This window comes from Rhinolophus ferrumequinum, chromosome 15, assembly GCF_004115265.2.
Source record: "Rhinolophus ferrumequinum isolate MPI-CBG mRhiFer1 chromosome 15, mRhiFer1_v1.p, whole genome shotgun sequence".
NCBI lineage: Eukaryota > Metazoa > Chordata > Mammalia > Chiroptera > Rhinolophidae > Rhinolophus > Rhinolophus ferrumequinum.
The window spans coordinates 35787469-35803749 of record NC_046298.1 but is presented as its reverse complement, the minus strand read 5'-3'; the positions used below and the strand labels follow the sequence as shown (position 1 = coordinate 35803749).

Sequence of the window (16281 nt, the reverse complement as noted above, 5' to 3'; positions counted from 1 at the left end):
TGCTGTTGCAGCTGGTGCAGGGACCCCAGTTTGAGGACCATTGTCATAGTTGTTAGGGAAGGTAAATGGAGAGGAATTAATGTAAATCAAGTAGAATCACGCAACGCGGAGTAAGTGCTCAACAACCATTTGTTATTAACACTTATACCAGAGGGTCTAGCCCTCTTTAAATCCCTGACAGGTATTATAGAAAAAGAAGAACTGAGTTCAGAGCCTGGCCACACCATTTCTCAGCTCTGGGACCCTGGCAAAATCGCCTAGCTTCTCTGAGCCCCAGTGTACTCATCTTTGCGGGGTTGTCCTAGGGGTTCCTTCCCAGGACAGCCTGAGCTTCCTGAAGGGGCTCGACACACAGCTGGCACCTGAGTAATGTTTCTTGAACCAAATGGAGTGAAGTTTGAAGACAGAAGCTGCAGAGTGCAGCATGACTATGAAGGATGGCAGTCAAATCAACACAGGCTCGTGAAACTTTGAAATCTGGGGTCCCCCCAACTGACCTGCAGGGCACAGGAGGGAATGTGTGAGTGAGTGAAGCCAGCCAGGTGTGGGAAAACAGAGAAAGGTGGCGACTGTGGCAAACAGGGAGCCCGTGCCCCTTCAGAAGGGGCAGCCACCATCTCTTTCAATGAGTCACAGCTGTGGGCAAGTCGCTGTGACTGTCAGTCGCTGTGGCAGAGGCAGAAATAAAGTGTTGTTCTGTGAGTGGGAACAACTGAATGGCAGTTGGCCTGGGCTCAGGGCTAGAATCCCTGGGCCCTTGCCCCCACACAGGGCCCAGCACAGGGCAGGAGGGGGTGGCAGGCTCCCCTAGGACGGGTCAGAAATCATCAGGATCTAGACAGGTGTTTGGCTTTGGGGCATTTATTTCATGTCCCTTTAAAACAGACCCTGGGGCCAGGTGTGGGCAGGAGACCAGGCAGAGGGTAGCAATAAATAACACGGACAGACGGAGCTCCCCTCCAGACAGATGAGGTTAAAGAAGGTTAGAGGGGAGCCGCATTGTAGGGGTGTGGTGCTGGCGGGATTGGGGGCAGCTGAGAAGGAGGGAGAAACCAGGACCCCAGGACCTCACTGTCACCTGCCCCATCCCTTTCCTGCCCCAGCCCCGATTACTTTTGGGAGGAAGGAAGCCCGCAGCTAGTGGGGGCCAGCGAGGGTCCTGAGGGGGTTGTGGCCACATAGGCTGCCCTCAGCTCCCTCACTTGACACGGATTTCAGCATACTCGGCCAGCTCCTCTGTCAGGGTGTAGCTGTCCTTCGTGGGTCGTTTTCCCAGGTCCGAGTGAGAATAGCTCAGGTCCAGCTCTGGGGGCTCCCCCCGAAGGCCCAGCAGCCTCCTCTCAGATCCCAGGCGCCTCTCACTCTACGAAGGAAAGCAACCCATTAGAAGGGTCCCGTTCCACCGTTTCCACATGCAAAGGCTGGAGTCACTTGCACCCCCACAGCTTCACAGTTGAGTCCCAAAGCTCCGGGTGAATCTCCTTTCTCAAGTGCCACCAGCCCAGCCAGCCCTCCCAGGCCCAGGTCCCACTCTGGGGCTTTGCCCACGCGGATCTCCCTTCACAACACCCTCCTTATTGCTAAGCCTGAAAATTGCCCACGGATTCAATGTCTCCAGGAAGCCTTCTTCAGCACAGAAACTTGGGAGACCCACAATTCAGTCCATAACACTTTCCCAGATTCAAGCCACCTGGAGCCCACCTTTCCAAATGTTTGTACATGCCTGCCTCTGTAAGTTCTTCCCCTGTGTGTGGGTCTGGTGTGGTGCACCCTCAATCTGGGCGATCCTGCGGGTGCAACTTTGGCTTCCCCCTCCTGCTGACCACCCCCACCCCCCACCCCTACACGGGCCTTTGGACACACACACAGGACAGTGGCCACAGACAGACAGAGGGAGCAGCAATGGGACAGAATAGGCAAGGCCAAGAGTGCCGGGCAGGGCAGACTTAACAGGGACCTATCCTGGACGCCTGACCAGACGCACACACATGCATGCCAGCCCCAAGGCCCGCTGAGGGCCCAGAGGCGAGCACATTGAGGCCCCCGGAACCTACCTCCTGGGGTGCTCATTCCAGGGTAGAGACCTCTCTGGACTATTGGAGAAGGAAATGCAGTCATAGACCCAAGTGGGGAGGAGGAGGGCTTCCCTTGGGCCTGAGCCCGCAGCCCCCTTACACAGTCTCAGCCCGATCACCCTCCCAGCCCAGGCCTCAGCCGGTCCTCCACACTTCCTCCCTTTCCCTTTTGAGGGGTCTGGCCTCCCCTATGCCCCTTGGCTGCCCAAGCCCCGCCCCTCCCCGCCGCCCCCTCCCCCTCTCTCCGTGGCCCTGACATCCATGTTCTCCAACTAGCCTGGAGCCGCAGGGCTCTGGCCCTCACCTCATATTTTTCCGGTGCCCCAGAGATGCGGAAGTCGCTGCTGAACAGGACTGGGGGGTTGTCCCCTGCCGAGAAGCCAGGACTCTCTGTCACGTTCTTTCTGCAGGGCAGGACATGGCAGCCCCTGTGGGACTCCCAGGACTCCCTCTCCCTCCCTTTCTGCACCCCCATCTACTTTAAGAGTTTGGCCCGAGGAACCCCAGAGCTGTTCCCACCCATCTCTCCAACGTGGGGCAGATGGGCTCTTTGAATGACCAGCCTCTTCCTGTCCACCCCTGCCCACCCCTCTCCACCCCTCCCCTGCTTTGTGGCTCAGGTTGAGCCACCTAGCCGCTGGTCTCTGCCACTTTTCAGGATCCCAGCCTGGCTTCTCTGGGTTTTCTTCATATGCTCCGGGTCTGTCTGTCCCTCTTGCTGCCAGGATGGGGGGCAGGGAGATTAATTTATTTTCAGGAAAGCCACAAAGAATTAAAACAACAGCATGGTTGTGGCAGGTGGCTGTGATTTGGGACTGGGGAGAAGTTTTTGTTGCCACAGATGTGTGTAATCACTGGGGCTTCTGGAACCAACTGTGACTGACACTAGCTGCAAACCAGGGGCAGCTGGCTTTCCCCATCACACCTCCTGGAGGGCAGGAGGTCATAGCAGAGCAGTAGGGAAACAGGTAACGACTGGTGGAAAGCGTGTGGCCCAGCGCTGGCACGTGCTGCCCCTCAGTGGCTCTTGTTAGCAGGAGGCCTCTCTCTTCCATCCAGCTGAGCATTCTCAGAGCAGAAGCCACCCTCCCACACACACACAGGCTGTCCTCCCTTGCCCACCCTTCAGTCTCCCTCCCCACCCTGGGAGACTCCCCACACCCCAGGTCTGCCCTGGCAGGGCACTCACTTTCTGCGTGTCTGGGTAATGTAGCAGACGATGGCAATTAGGATGGCAAAGGCGACCACAGCTCCCACGGGCCCGATCTTGGCCCACATCAGGCGGTCTGAGGACAGAAAAAACGCAGGTGCCCTCAGGGCTGCTGGTGGGAATGAGGACACCTGGATTCTTAGCAGACGCGCTGGGGCGGGAGTGATAGTACCTGCACAGCTGGCATATCCTTGCATTGACTGACTAGCCCAGAGGGCCTGGGGAGGGGCCAGTGCAGAATAGGCAAACTCAGGGCAGCCTCTCCTTACTGACCAGAAGGGTCTCTTTACCACCTGATCAACTTGCATGGCCTGACCCATGCTCGGTGGCTGATGGTCAGTCAGCCTCGGGCAGGGGAGCCTGGATTCAAGAGGAGTCCCCTCTGTCCCTGTGGCTCCCATGCCCAGGCCACACAACTCACGGGCTCCCTGGAAGGGCAGCTCCAGGCTCTTGGTGCCGTAGAGGTTGCGGGAGGTGCAGATGACCCGTGGCGGGGCCTGGGACTGGCCCCGCAGCGTGAGGATGCTGGTGAGCAGGAGGCCACTGCGCTCCGAGTACACAAACTCCCGCTCTGTCTCGTTCACGGTCACGTTGCGTGAAGGCAGCTCGAAGGCCACAGAGGGCTCCGGGTTGGATTTCACCACGCACAGGCACTGAACCGTGTCTCGGGCTGCTGCACAGTGGGACTCCAGAAGGATCACAGGGGCAACTGCATGGGCAAGATCAAGACTGAGTGAGCTGAAAACAACCCCAGGCTAGGACTCCTTGGCCGAGAGCCAAGAGCGGGGTGGTAGCTATCTTGGAGATAAGCTGCATTTTCTTCTTTGTACTATCTCTTACACCCTCTCTAACTCTGTTCACCTTAAACAATCAGATCGTGCTCAAATCCTTCCTCCAACTGCTCGCGTCACTTAGAATACAATCCAACTTATTTGCAAAGCCCTGCGGGACCCAGCCACATTCTCATCTCCTTTTTTCACCCAAAGACTCATTCCTTGGCAGTCACACTGGCCTCCTTGCTGTTTCTCAAGTTTATGGAGCTCTGCCCCACCTCAGGGCTTTGTGTTTCTCCCTCAGCCTAGAACACTCCCTGGAGATACCTTCCTAAGACCTCTCCTCACTCCATGATGGTTCCACGCAGACTACTCGGACACTCACTCTTTCTCTGACCACCCCATGCAAACGGCACCTCACTTCACTAACATTCACTCCGCGTCCCACTCGGGTTTCTCCCCAGCACTCACCCCTACCCATGTTGTATATTGATATGGCTGGTCTCTCTTCTCCATCAAGATAGGCTCTTGTTCTGTCTCCACTCTGTCTCCCACACTCAAAATGTGCATTTCACATAGCAGAGCTCTGGGAAGACTTGTGGGGTGAACTATGGAATTCTGCTGGCTCCCCTTTCTGGCCATCTTGCAGATGACCCGACTTACTCCCCAGAGCCCCTCTGCATCCTGACCCTCCCTCCATCGTAGGAGTCCCCATTGCCACTACCATATTTCCCCAAAAATAAGACCTAGCCGGACCATCAGCTCTAATGTGTCTTTTGGAGCAAAAATTAATATAAGATCCAGGTCTTATTTTACTATAAGACTGGGTATAATATAATATAATATAATGTAATATAATACAGGGTCTTATATTAATTTTTGCTCCAAAAGATGCATTAGAGCTGATGGTCCAGCTAGGTCTTATTTTCGGGGAAACATGGTAGCACCAAACACCACCCTCCACCTAAGATCATTTGGTTGAGGTTTGCTTTGCTGCCATTTGTGTTTTAAAAAACTGGTACAAGTAGGATCTTTTTCTTTTATTTTCTACAATATGGAATTATACTACATTGAATGTTGCTTTTTTAAACTATATTCTCTCTTCCTCCTGGAGGGTCCAGCACTCCCCTCTGCTCACTCTAGACTGAGCTCTGGTTCTCAGTTCTGACCAAAACCCACATATGCACAGGCAAACGACCCTCAGCCCACCTAACCCACTTATTTTCAATTTCCCACAAAAAAGAATATGCAGATGACAGTGATGGGACAGGGAGTCATGTGACCAGATGTACTTGCAATAGAGACGATTCTAATCTGAACCTCAACGTGTACACATATCTAAGTCTAGTAATTTACAAGTTATATACCCCAAATTCTGTTTAGACATGCACCATGCTTGCTGTAGTGTTAACAAAGTAACACACCACAGAGTAAATCAATAACGACAAACCTGAATTGAGAGCCGATTAAATTTCTTTAAAACCCTTTCATTCAAGACTGCACTGCTGGTGCTCCGGGAACAACGTCTGCGCTAGATGCTGAGAGAATGCAGACACCCTGCCTGCATGTGCTCAGCCTCTGTCACGGCAGCTTTACAGGCAGCCTGGGAGACCTATGAAATCCTGATTGACACTAGACAAACCCCAAGTGCTGCCATCTACCGGTTAATGGCCCCCATCAGGCCTTCAGCTTCCTTGGGTCTCCAAGATGGAGTCCTCATCTGTGCAAACAGGAGTAATGGTGCTTAACCAGCAAGGGGCCATGGGGACTTGGAAGATAGGAACATGAACGCGCTGTAAAGTCTTAAATGAACATCCACCCAAGGAGTTAAGATTAGATGCATAGAACCGTTCCAGCAGAGGGAGCACATGAGCAAAGCCTTGGCAGCAGAATGCTGGGTGGATATCCAGCCTGGCGTCCAAAGGAAAGGTGAGTGGGGAATGATGAGGATATCTAAGACTTACAGAACACACAGGACGTGTCAGGTGCTGTGGGCACTCACCATAATTTCCTTAGTCTTTACACCCATCTTTGGAGTAAAGATACTGTTATCACACCCGTTTCTCAGAGGAGAGAATTTAGGTTCAGCAAAAGTGAAGTCACTTGTCTGGGATCATGCAGCAAGACAGAGACAGAGCTAAAATTTTCACCCAGGTTGGTTCAGCTTTGTCAGGTACTTGACACCAGTAACACCTCAGTTTCCTTCTCTTAAATTGGGGTGAAGAAAAGTCCCCTCCCCCCATCATATTGTTGTGAGAACTAAACAGGTCAATGCATGTAAAGGGCTCAGACTAGTCCCCTGCATGTCGCAAGCACTGTGTAAGGGCGAGAGCCTCCTGCATGTCCACGCCATGCTGGGCCCTAGGGTTGGCAGGTAGACGGGGAACCCCACACCAGGAACACTCACCATTGTCAGTGAGCACTAAAGCCAGGTGCTAAGGGACATAGGCTTCAGGGACAGAAGAGGGCTGAGGGACAGCTCTGCCCAGCAGCCTGAGACTGTACTCCCAGGAGGGAAGCACTGTGACACAGGCCTTGGTGAAGCATGAAGGCTCAGCAGGCAAAGCTGGGGCGTGGGTCACAGCTGCTCCTCAACTCCAGTGGATTGAGGGTCTTGCACTCCAAGTCTGTTTGTTTGTTTGTCTTCAAAAGAAACTAGATTAAGTGAGTCCTTGGGTGCCAAGGGCTGTGGGGGAGGTGAAGCAGCCAGAGGTTTAACACCTGGGGCAGCCAGAAGAATCCTGGCGCTGACCAACCATCCTACTAGCTGCACGGCTGGGGGAATTCTGACCGTCATTGCTCCTCGCTTAAGGGATAATGATAACACATACCTGCTTCACAGGGTGACCACAAGGGCTCAGCAAAATAACATCTACAGAGGAGGTTATCCTGACCCAGAGTAGGCCCTTAATGGCGGTTTGCTGCCACCACTCTTATTGTGCAGGGGGAGTGGGGTCTGTGACTGACAACGTGCATGAGACGGTGTTGTGTGTATGTTCAGGGCCTGCCATCAGATTCTCAGAGGCTCTGACTCTTAAACTTAAGGACCATAGGCTTGGGGTGTGACAGGGAAAAGGGTGCAGCAGAAGAAGGACGCTGGGCCCAGGAGGGTGCGTATGGAGAAGACAGAGTACTGCACAACCCAAATGCCGTGATCACATCGGATGCTGTGAGTGACAGATCAGAAGGAATGATGAATGTTCCCGGTGTGGGGTTCCCTGTCTTACCAAAGATGAAAGGTTAGTGGAAGAGTGGGCGGCGATGGCTTTGCCCTGGAAGATGGCACTCTAAGAATAATCTGGAGCTACCACGTACTGATTATCGCCATATCTACAGAGTCTAGAGTATGGACTGTGCTCAATACCTTCTGGCAAACTTGTGTGGTGGGGACAATTGTAGGTGGAGTATGGAGTAATTGAGGCTGGACATAGTGAAGTTTGGAGACTAGTGCCAGAGGTCAGGTCGGAGCTGAGGAGGAAGCAGGGGCAGTGGAAATATGGAGGTGACATTCCAGAAGGGTTGCTGGAGCGGGGGGCGTCAAAACTGTGACTTGGGAGCTATGACCCAGAATGGCGGCCAGGGGTGAGGTAGGGGTGTTGGTGGTGCTGTCCACAGAAAGGTCAGGAGAGGTGCGGGCTGGCAGTGGAATGCGGAGTCTCATTTCCAAGGCAGTTAGCGTTTTAGGTGCATCCATCTCATCTCTTTGGCTATAGTCTATCTGTTAATAAGCTTGGTGTCCTCTTGGTACTATCCCCCACCTCCCACAGAGCCACACAGCCCTTTGCACATAACAGCTGTTTGATCACTGTATTCTGATGTAAGAATGCAGAATGAGGTCGACTTTGCGCAGTACAGAAGAATGTAACCAGACCACCTGGATTTGAAACTCAAATTCTGCCATTTTCTAGCTGTGTGACCTTGGGTGATTGGCATAACCTCTCTGGGTCTGTTTCTTTCTCTGGAAACTCAGGACAGTGATAGAACCTCCCTCATAGGATGTCATGAGGATGAAATGAGTGGATCCCTGTACAGCACTTCCAACAGTGCCTGACACATTGCGACGACCACAATGTTTAGATGTCACGGTTATTATTTTAGTTGATGCAAAGGGACAGTGGCCACAGGATCCAGAATCTCCTTGGTTGAAAGTACACCCCAGGATATGGGAGCACAGTGTTCTCACGTGGGACTTGTATTTTCTTGCTGTGGATTCTGCTTCCCTGCCTTTCCCATCCTTGTCTGCTGGTGCAAAGCTAACCCTTGCTTGAGATGTACCTCCCAGGAACCCAGATGTCCCCCACTGAATTATCTACCTCAGGATGGAGGGGGACACAAGTCCAGGCAGCCCTCAGCAGGGGGAGAGGAGAGGAGGGGGAGTACTCACACTCCACGGATAGGTTGAAGGCGGTGGCCCTCTGGCCATATTGGTTCTCAGCCACACACCAGTACTCTCCATCATCCTCGGGTGTGACAGCAGGCAGCTCCAGCTGCAGCTCGTTCTCATAGATGACTGTAGCCAGGATCTGCTTCTCCTTGAAGATGGTGAGAATAGGATCCGGGTTGCTCTGTGTGGAGCACAAGATGGAGACCGTCTCCCCCTCCACAGCCACCACTGTCCCGTTCACTGTCGGCTTCCAAGGTGCATCTGGGGAGCAGGACGGGGGTGGGGGCAATGGTCAGAAGCCAGAAGGTACCTCTTCTGCCAACCAACTCCCACCCCTAAATGTGACCTCAGACACCTCAATCCAAGCACACGAGCTCAGGATGGCTCAGGTGACTCCAGGCCTGGCTGTTGTGTTTACAAGAACAGAGGCTCTGCAGCCATAGTGCTTGTTTTTGAATCCTGACCCCGCCCCTTCCCAGGTATGTGTGGGCCCATTTCTTAACCTCTCTGGGCCTCATTTTTCTTATCTGGAAAATAGGCTTGATAATAATCCCAAGTTCATAGGGGTCACTGTCACTGTCACTGTCACTGTCACGAAGTGACAGGCATTGTTTTAGCCTGAATAAGGTAGAAGAAGATCCCTGCACATGTGTCTAGGTGCTGTGTAGGTAAATGAACACTGGCGGTGTCAAAAAAATGTATACAAGGGGACACTTTGGTCAATGTTGCTCAAGCAGTAGTTTGCCGTCATCAGAAGTGTCTGGATGCTGATGGTAACCACTTTGAGCACCTCTTGTAATTGCAGTAGTTAAACGTGACTTGTCTTCGTCTTTTGTTATCGATATATATTGAGTATTACAATTTTAATAGTTTTCCTTTCTTAAAATGTGTTTACACTTTTTGGCGCCCTCTGTTTATTATTGGCAAGATAAGTGCTTTGGAGAAAAATAAAGGAAGGATGGGAAATGAGGGTGGTTCCAGTTTTAAGTAGGATGGTGAGAGAAGGCTTCAGTGAAAGCAGAAGGAGGTGGGAGGAGCCAGCCTCTGGGATGCCTGGGGGAAGGAAGAGCATTTGTGTAAAGCACTCAGAAACTGCTGAGTAAATGTTGGCTGTGGCTGTCATTATTATTATCCCCAGCCCTGGCATTTTGCCTCAATAAGTATTTGTGAATGAATAAATGAATGAATGACCTCTCCTGGGTTCCTAGCTAAGAATCCTGTCTGACCAGCCCCCTTGCTGGGTGAGGCCTTGGGTCCCATCAACCCTCCCGTTTAGAACTGCAATGGGACTGCATTTATAAAAAAGGCAGATCCCCAGGGCCAGGCCCAGATCTGCTCCCAGAATAGCCAGGGCTGCCCCAGGAAACGGAATATAACCAGCTTTCCTGGGTGACAGGGCCCGCATCTGTCTTCCGCTGTTGTCCTAGGGATGCGATTGGTGCAGAGTAGGTGTTCACCCGATATTTGTGCAAAGAATGAAGGAACCGGCAAGCCTCCACTCCATCTTCACCTGTGCCTCGGTTCTGGCCCCAACTGGCCCGACGCCCTGGGTGAGGCCCCTTTCCCCTAATCTCCTCGGCCAGGACAGTGACTGGCGAGTGTGCGCACGGGGCGGCCACTCACACATGACGCTGAGCCCCACGGTGCGGTTGTCTTGGCCATAGGCGTTCTCTGCCAGGCAGGCATAGACGCCGTCCTCCCCGGGGGTCACTTCGTCCAGCTCCAGGAACAGGCTCTCAGCCACGGCCTCCTGGAGCACCGTGCCATCCCGCATCCAGGTCAGCAGCGGCGGGGGGTTGCTATCAGCCCCACAGAGCAGGCTGACGTGCGAGCCCTCGATGGCCTCCACCGAGGAGTTCATCTCCACAATCACTGGGGGGTCTGAGGCCGGCGACACCGCGGGGTCAGAGGGTTGATGCCGCAGGCCCCGCCCCTGGTCCTGATCCTTCCCGGCCCCGCCCCGACCCCGCCCCCCTGGCCCGCACCCAGGCTCACACTTGACGTCCAGACTGGCGTAGCCCTCGAACTGCAGAGTGGTATTGGGGAAGGAGGCCTGGCAGCCCAGTCGGTGGCCATTGGCCTCCCTAGTGGGCACGAAGTGTAGCAGCGACACCTGCACCCAGGTGCCCTCGTCCTCCCGCAGCCGACCCAGCACAGCGGGCTCCCCTAGCCCGTCGTGGCCCAGCCAGCTCAGCTCTGGGCGCAGCTCTGGGCAGTTGTCAGGCACCATGCAGCTGACCTCCACTTCCGTGCCTTCCACCACCTCCGGGGGGACCACGATGTTGGGGGTGTCTACAAGAGGCAGGGAGAAGGAGGGTTGAGGAAGCAGACACCCCCACCTTGCCTAACTCCAATCCTGGTACCTGGTTCCCTCCCCTGGGATACAGAATTCCCTATAACCGTCTCTCCTCCTGGTTCCCCTTCACTCAGAAGCCCTGCGTAAATCCAACTACGGATGTAACAGTAATGAGAATAGCAATATAAGAGTCTGAATACTTGACGGTGTTGAACTTGCCAGTCCTTCCAGCCATGCTAGCGGGTGGGAAATATTACTTTACTCATCCTGCAGTTGAGGCAACTGAGGCCACAGCTAGTACCTGGTAAAACTGAGCTTCAAACCCTGTCACACTGGCTTCATCTTCTGTGCTCTTGACACTACAGCATATTCCTTAAGAAACATCTCTCCTCCCGACTGGTTTGGTTTACCTTCCACTTGTGGACGTGAGTGTGAGTGTGAGTGTGTGTTGCGGGGGGCTTCTCTTTCTGCATCAGGGCTGTAATCGGGATCCCCCGATTACACTCGGTGCTGATGGGGAACCTGAATCTAAGAGCTCCAGGCAGTAGGGCCTCTCAGAAAGTAGGCAGTGGGGAATGCCTGAAATCAGGCAGCGGGCCTAATCTGATTGCCAAATCTGGCCAAGAGCTACATTTTATTTGGCCTACATTTAAGAATTAAAATATATATATATATATCTGAATCAGCAGTTGAGTTTAAGCATTAGGAGATCATAGGAAAATACACAATTCTGGGGTTTTTTTGAAAATTCAGACTGCCTGGCAGCCAAGGCCCTGTATTCTCGCCCAACACTAGTCAGCCAGAGCTGGGAGCCGTGTGCCAGGCACTGCTCCAAGCACTCAACAACCTCTCACTGAGCTTAAGTGCTGCTCTCATCCCTGTTCTACAGTAGAGGAAACCAAAGCTCAAAGAAGTTAAGTAACTTGCCTCTAGTTGCCCAGTGAACACAGGGATCCAGAGGGCTTATCCCTAACCCCTGAGCCCTGCTGCCTTTCCCCCAGGTGTTTCTAGAAGAGTAAGAGCACCCCTTTTCCTCTGAGAGCAGCAAGGCTATTGGGGGCCCTGCTTTGCTCATTGCTGCCATCTGCCTGGTCCATGTGGGCACTGGGCTTTGCACCTCCCCCGCCCCCACAACCAAACCGAGTCCCAGGGTCTGTGCCAGGGAGACCTCCCGGAGAGGTGCTGGTGAGGACTTCCTGCCTGCCCCACACCACCCCAGCCTCGCTCCCCCCCCCACCCCGTGCCACCTCTGGGCGACTCACTGATAATGTCCAGGACGCTGTGCTCCGAGAAGGTGTACTGGTTGTAGCCCCCTAGGTCCCCGCGGAAGTAGTACTTGCCGCCCAGCTCCGGGCTGAGGTTACTGAGCAGCAGGGTGCAGTTGCGCAGGCCCAGGTCCCCCAACAGGCGGCTGCGGCCCTGGAAACTCTCATGGACGACTTGGGTACGAGACTTGAAGACAACTGGGGGGTAGTTTTTTGGGTAGGGGCTATTGAAGTACCAGACACCATGCACGACAGCAGGCCGCAGCTCGTCAGGGAAGTCGAAGCGGCACGGGATGGAGACACATGTGCCCTCGAAGGCCGAGATGGACGAGGGCATCCAGGCACCCCAGTGACCCCCTCGAGAGGCTGTGGGTGATCAGGACTGCTGAGGCTGAGGGACATGTCCTGCTCTAATCACCCACCCGCTATTCCCATCACCTTCCACCGGCCTGAAGGGGAAACAACCCCAGCCTGTTTGGGGCCAAGGCCCCAGGACCCCCCGCCAGCCCCCGATCCATTACCTGCAATCATAATCCAAAACAGGGGAAGTGCTGTGAGGAACATCATTTTGTACAGCGAGTGAGTGACAACTGGAGAAGGGAGAGGAGGGAGTTAAAGACCAGGGGAACTAAAAAGAGGTGCTTCTATTAAAGCTTTAGGAGGGGGCTGTTCTGACAGTAGCCCCTGCTTCTATTAATATTAATAATTACAAATATTTATATGGCACTGACCATGTACCTGGCCTCAGTGCTTTATTCTGTTATGTTAATTCGTTTGATCTCTTTGAGAGAGATGCAATGATTATCCTCATTTTATAACTCAAGTCCAGAGAGGTTAAGTAACTTGCCCACGGCCACACAGCTGGGAAGTGACAACTAGGATTCAAGCCCTATCTACCTGGCTCCAGGTTTGCAGATGTAACCACCCAATTGTCCTGTCTCTTCATGACAGTGCTATGCTGATCATGGTCCTCATCACCACCGTGCCCCTGGGAATCCCCAGAAAGTAAGGACACAGCCAAAAGCTGGACCAGCAGTAAGAAGAAGGGGGAGCAAAGAGGAAGGGACTCTGCCCCTCACCTCAGTCTCCCTGAGTTGGGAATATCTTCTGGTCCCACTTGAAGTGGTCAGCCAGCCAACCTGGAACAAGAGTCAGGCAGGTGCAAGGGGGCAGGGGTGCCCTCGGCCCCACCCCCCCTTTCGGCATCTGCTATGAGTGTGATCTGTTGTAAGGCTTCCCATGGATGCTTGGGACCCTCCCACACAGCCTGGGAGGTACTCTACATAGGGTCACCTCTCCAAGCTGCCGTCAAACTGTGGGAAAGGAAAGGAGAGTGGCAGAGCATTGAGGTGGGGGGACAGGCAGGGGGTGTGTGAGTGGGGTGAGGCCTGGGGGTGGTAGGCAGGGACCCAATGCCATCAATGACTGGGTTTCACAGCATCAACATTCCCAACATGCCGCGTGAATTCCTGCCGCCCGCTCCCACCCCACAGACGATCCCTGCTGTCCCCACCCTCAAGAGAGGCCAGTGCCTAGTACAAAAGAGCCCTGTTCCCTCAGGGGCAGGGTACCACATCCTGGGGGGCTCCTGGGGTAGGTGGGATGAGAGAAGAGTCGCACACTCCTGGCTGGGCTCTGCGTGGGGCCAGGAAGGACAAGGGGTTGAGAGGTAGGGAGCCCCTGGCAACCGCTGCTCTGTGGGTTGCCTCAGGGCTGGAGCCAGGGTTTCCAAGTGGCTGCCTTTCTCAGCCTTCATCACCCTCTTCCCACGGACACAGATGCATGCAGTCAGACACATGCAAATGCTGCTATGAAATGTGATAGATCTAGACTCAGCCAGAAACGCAGGCTTGCACAATACTCACGTGGACACGCGGTCAGGACCCTGCACACACAGACAGGCACTGAGACCCCAGTGCCCGCAGAATGTGCTGGCACACATAGTCACAGAAGCATACCTGCCTGCTTTCCCTCCTGTCCACCTCTCACCTGCCCTGACATGGGCATGGCATTCAGGCACATACGCATACCTGCCTGCGTGCCATGCTCAGACACACAGACGGGCACACCCACTGAGGCGTAACTAAGGCCAGACCTGCCCAGACACATGCTGAGGGACACAGGGCAGGTGCCACCCTTGCACCTGCAATGGGAGGGTACAGGAGACAGATGCAGGGCCTGGGCAGACATGCGAGACAAGCACGTGGACCAAGCATTCTTAACGGGGGTGAAAACTGGTTATTGGGGTAGGAGCCAGAAAAGTCTTAGCTATGATAGTGATTTGTCATTTGTGGTTCTCTCCAGGACCACAGTACATACACATACGTACAGCATGTCTGTAGTAGTAAAATTCTTAGGGGGAATGGGATTAGGAAAAATAGGTCTAAAAATTTCCCTTAGTGGGGTGTAATGAAAAAAAAGGTTGGCAAACATTGATGTAAATTAAGAGCCACCCAGGGGAAGTGCATGTGCGCGCACACACACGCACACCTAAACACACACACACACACACACACACGCACGCGCGCACACACACACACTCTGTGTTGCACCCAAGTGCTGGAACTTGCTCAGTCACAGCCCACTGCCCCCACCCCCTCCCAGAGGGCAGGATGCAGGTGTCTGATCACCTGGGCATCACTGTGCTCTCCTCCCACCCCCAGGCTGCTTCCACCCCATCTGCCCCAAATTTGGGAGCCCAAGGGCATCTGCTCATGCAGAACCTCCACCACGCGGGGTGCAGATGAAGGCCCTTGGCTCCCTTTCTCTGTGGTTTCTTCCCAAAGCCTGGACACTGTCCTGCCAGGGTCCCAGCCAATTGCCAAAGTCCTAAGGAACACCTGCCCCCATCCTAAATTAGTGGCAGTTCACAGTGACCATCCTCACCCTGCACCTGCTTCAGGTGCCCCTGCTCCACCTTCTCCTCCCAGCCCTCTACTCCAGCCATGTCCTCGGCCCCTCTTGGCAGCGTACTCACCAGGATGCTCTTGTGTCTGCACCCTCTGCTCTTCGGCCCAGCTCACAGTCCCCTGGCCTCCCAGGGTCTAGGTCCCCACTTACTGGTCCCTCTCCTCCCCCACCACCGGGTGCCAGGGGCCGCCTGCCTCCAGGGCCCAGCTCCTCCCTGTCCCCGGGGGAGGGGGGCACAAAGGGGCCCTTGTCACCACTGCTCAACTGGGCAGCCTGATGCCTGGGTTCTACTAGCTCCTTCCTGGAGGGAATGGGGTGCGGCTGCCTTACTTGTTCCCCCCTCCTCCATCTCTGTGAACCCTGGTTCTGAGTCCCTGGGAGGGCGTTCTAATATTTCTCAACATCTCAGACTGAGAAACAGAAGGCGTCGTCCTCAGCTTTCAGGGAATCTTGGTGGCAACAAGAGGTCTAACCCGGGTCCCCAGAGGCAGCAGAGTCTAGTGTGGGTGGGAGGAGGAGACAGGACCTGCCACTCTCGGCTTCAGTGTCACGTACACCCTCTCTTACAGTCACTTCCCTGGGTCACATTTGGTGCCTGCGTCTTGGTCTGTTTTCTTCTTGGTTTCGGAAATGACTTTAGGTATTAACTGTCTCCTCTCGTGAGATCATGACCTCCAGAAGGATAAGGGCTTTGCCCGCTTATTGCCAATCTATCCTGCTGGTAGAGCAGCTCCTGGCACAGAGCTAAGCTTCACAAATGCGGAGTGGATGCATGAATGTGTCCGTCCAATACCCTGGACACCTTCCGGCCGGAGGCCTCTGCATCCGTTTCTTCCTCCTGGAAAGTTCCCCTACCCTATCCCACCTCCCACTCCGCCCTAGCCACAGCCTGCTCACCCTTTCAGCTCCCTGAGTGGACGCCACTGCCTCTGGAATCCTGCCTGCCTTCTCACCAAGCCAAGCCCCTCCATCTAAATGCTGCCCTGTCCTTCCACAGCCCTCAGCACGGCTGCCGACCTACACCACTGGCGAGCTGCTTCCTCACTAGCCTGGAGCTTCCAGAGGGCAGCATGGCTACCTGCTTGTCTGTCTTGTTCACCCTGTGTCCCCTAGAACAGAGCCAGGTGCACAGAGAGTGTTCAGCAAAGGCTGTGTTGACTCTGAGCTGGGTGGGGACCCTTTGTGGGCAGATTCCGCAGTGATCCTCCTGCCACCCCAGCCCCTCCCATTGGGGATGATCTTTGCAAGGTCATGGCAGGGAGCTAGTGGTGTGACTGAGTGTAGTGGTGGTTTGACCATGAGCTGTTCAGTCACACTGGGGCATCTCCTGTTCTCCTTTAGGCCAGAGTAGTGGAGAGGGAGGGAGGG

General features: G+C 54.3%; 1 protein-coding gene across 5 annotated transcripts; it reads right to left on the bottom strand.

Annotated features, from left to right (window-relative positions):
• Nucleotides 1–845: 845 nt before the first annotated feature.
• On the bottom strand, nt 846–15374 carry MAG (myelin associated glycoprotein). 5 transcript variants are annotated; one of them, XM_033128437.1, is made up of 13 exons: nt 14981–15371; nt 13869–13888; nt 13083–13142; nt 12525–12593; nt 12001–12369; nt 10438–10734; nt 10066–10323; nt 8443–8703; nt 3707–3994; nt 3265–3361; nt 2380–2479; nt 2055–2093; nt 1227–1363 (listed from the first exon to the last, which is right to left on the bottom strand). In XM_033128437.1, exons 4-12 carry the CDS (start codon nt 12568–12570, stop codon nt 2067–2069), a joined length of 1743 nt encoding a protein of 580 aa, XP_032984328.1. In that variant the 5' UTR covers nt 12571–12593; nt 13083–13142; nt 13869–13888; nt 14981–15371; the 3' UTR covers nt 1227–1363; nt 2055–2066. The 5 variants fall into 5 exon arrangements, with proteins under 5 accessions (XP_032984326.1, XP_032984327.1, XP_032984328.1 ...); XM_033128438.1 differs by having other exon boundaries at nt 1261–1363; nt 2380–2444; nt 14981–15374; XM_033128435.1 differs by lacking the exon at nt 2055–2093 and having other exon boundaries at nt 846–1363; nt 14981–15374.
• Between the last annotated feature and the right edge of the window lie 907 nt (nt 15375–16281).

Bases quoted from the DNA above. Each gene is read 5' to 3' on its own strand.
- MAG (XM_033128435.1), bottom strand. From the start codon at position 12,570: ATGATGTTCCTCACAGCACTTCCCCTGTTTTGGATTATGATTGCAG. The intron at 8,704-10,065 runs GTGAGTGGCCGC...CCTGCTCCCCAG, and splicing joins CGTGGGGCTCAGCGTCATGT to ATGCACCTTGGAAGCCGACA. The intron at 2,480-3,264 runs GTGAGTGCCCTG...CCTGCCCTGCAG, and splicing joins ATTACCCAGACACGCAGAAA to AAAGAACGTGACAGAGAGTC.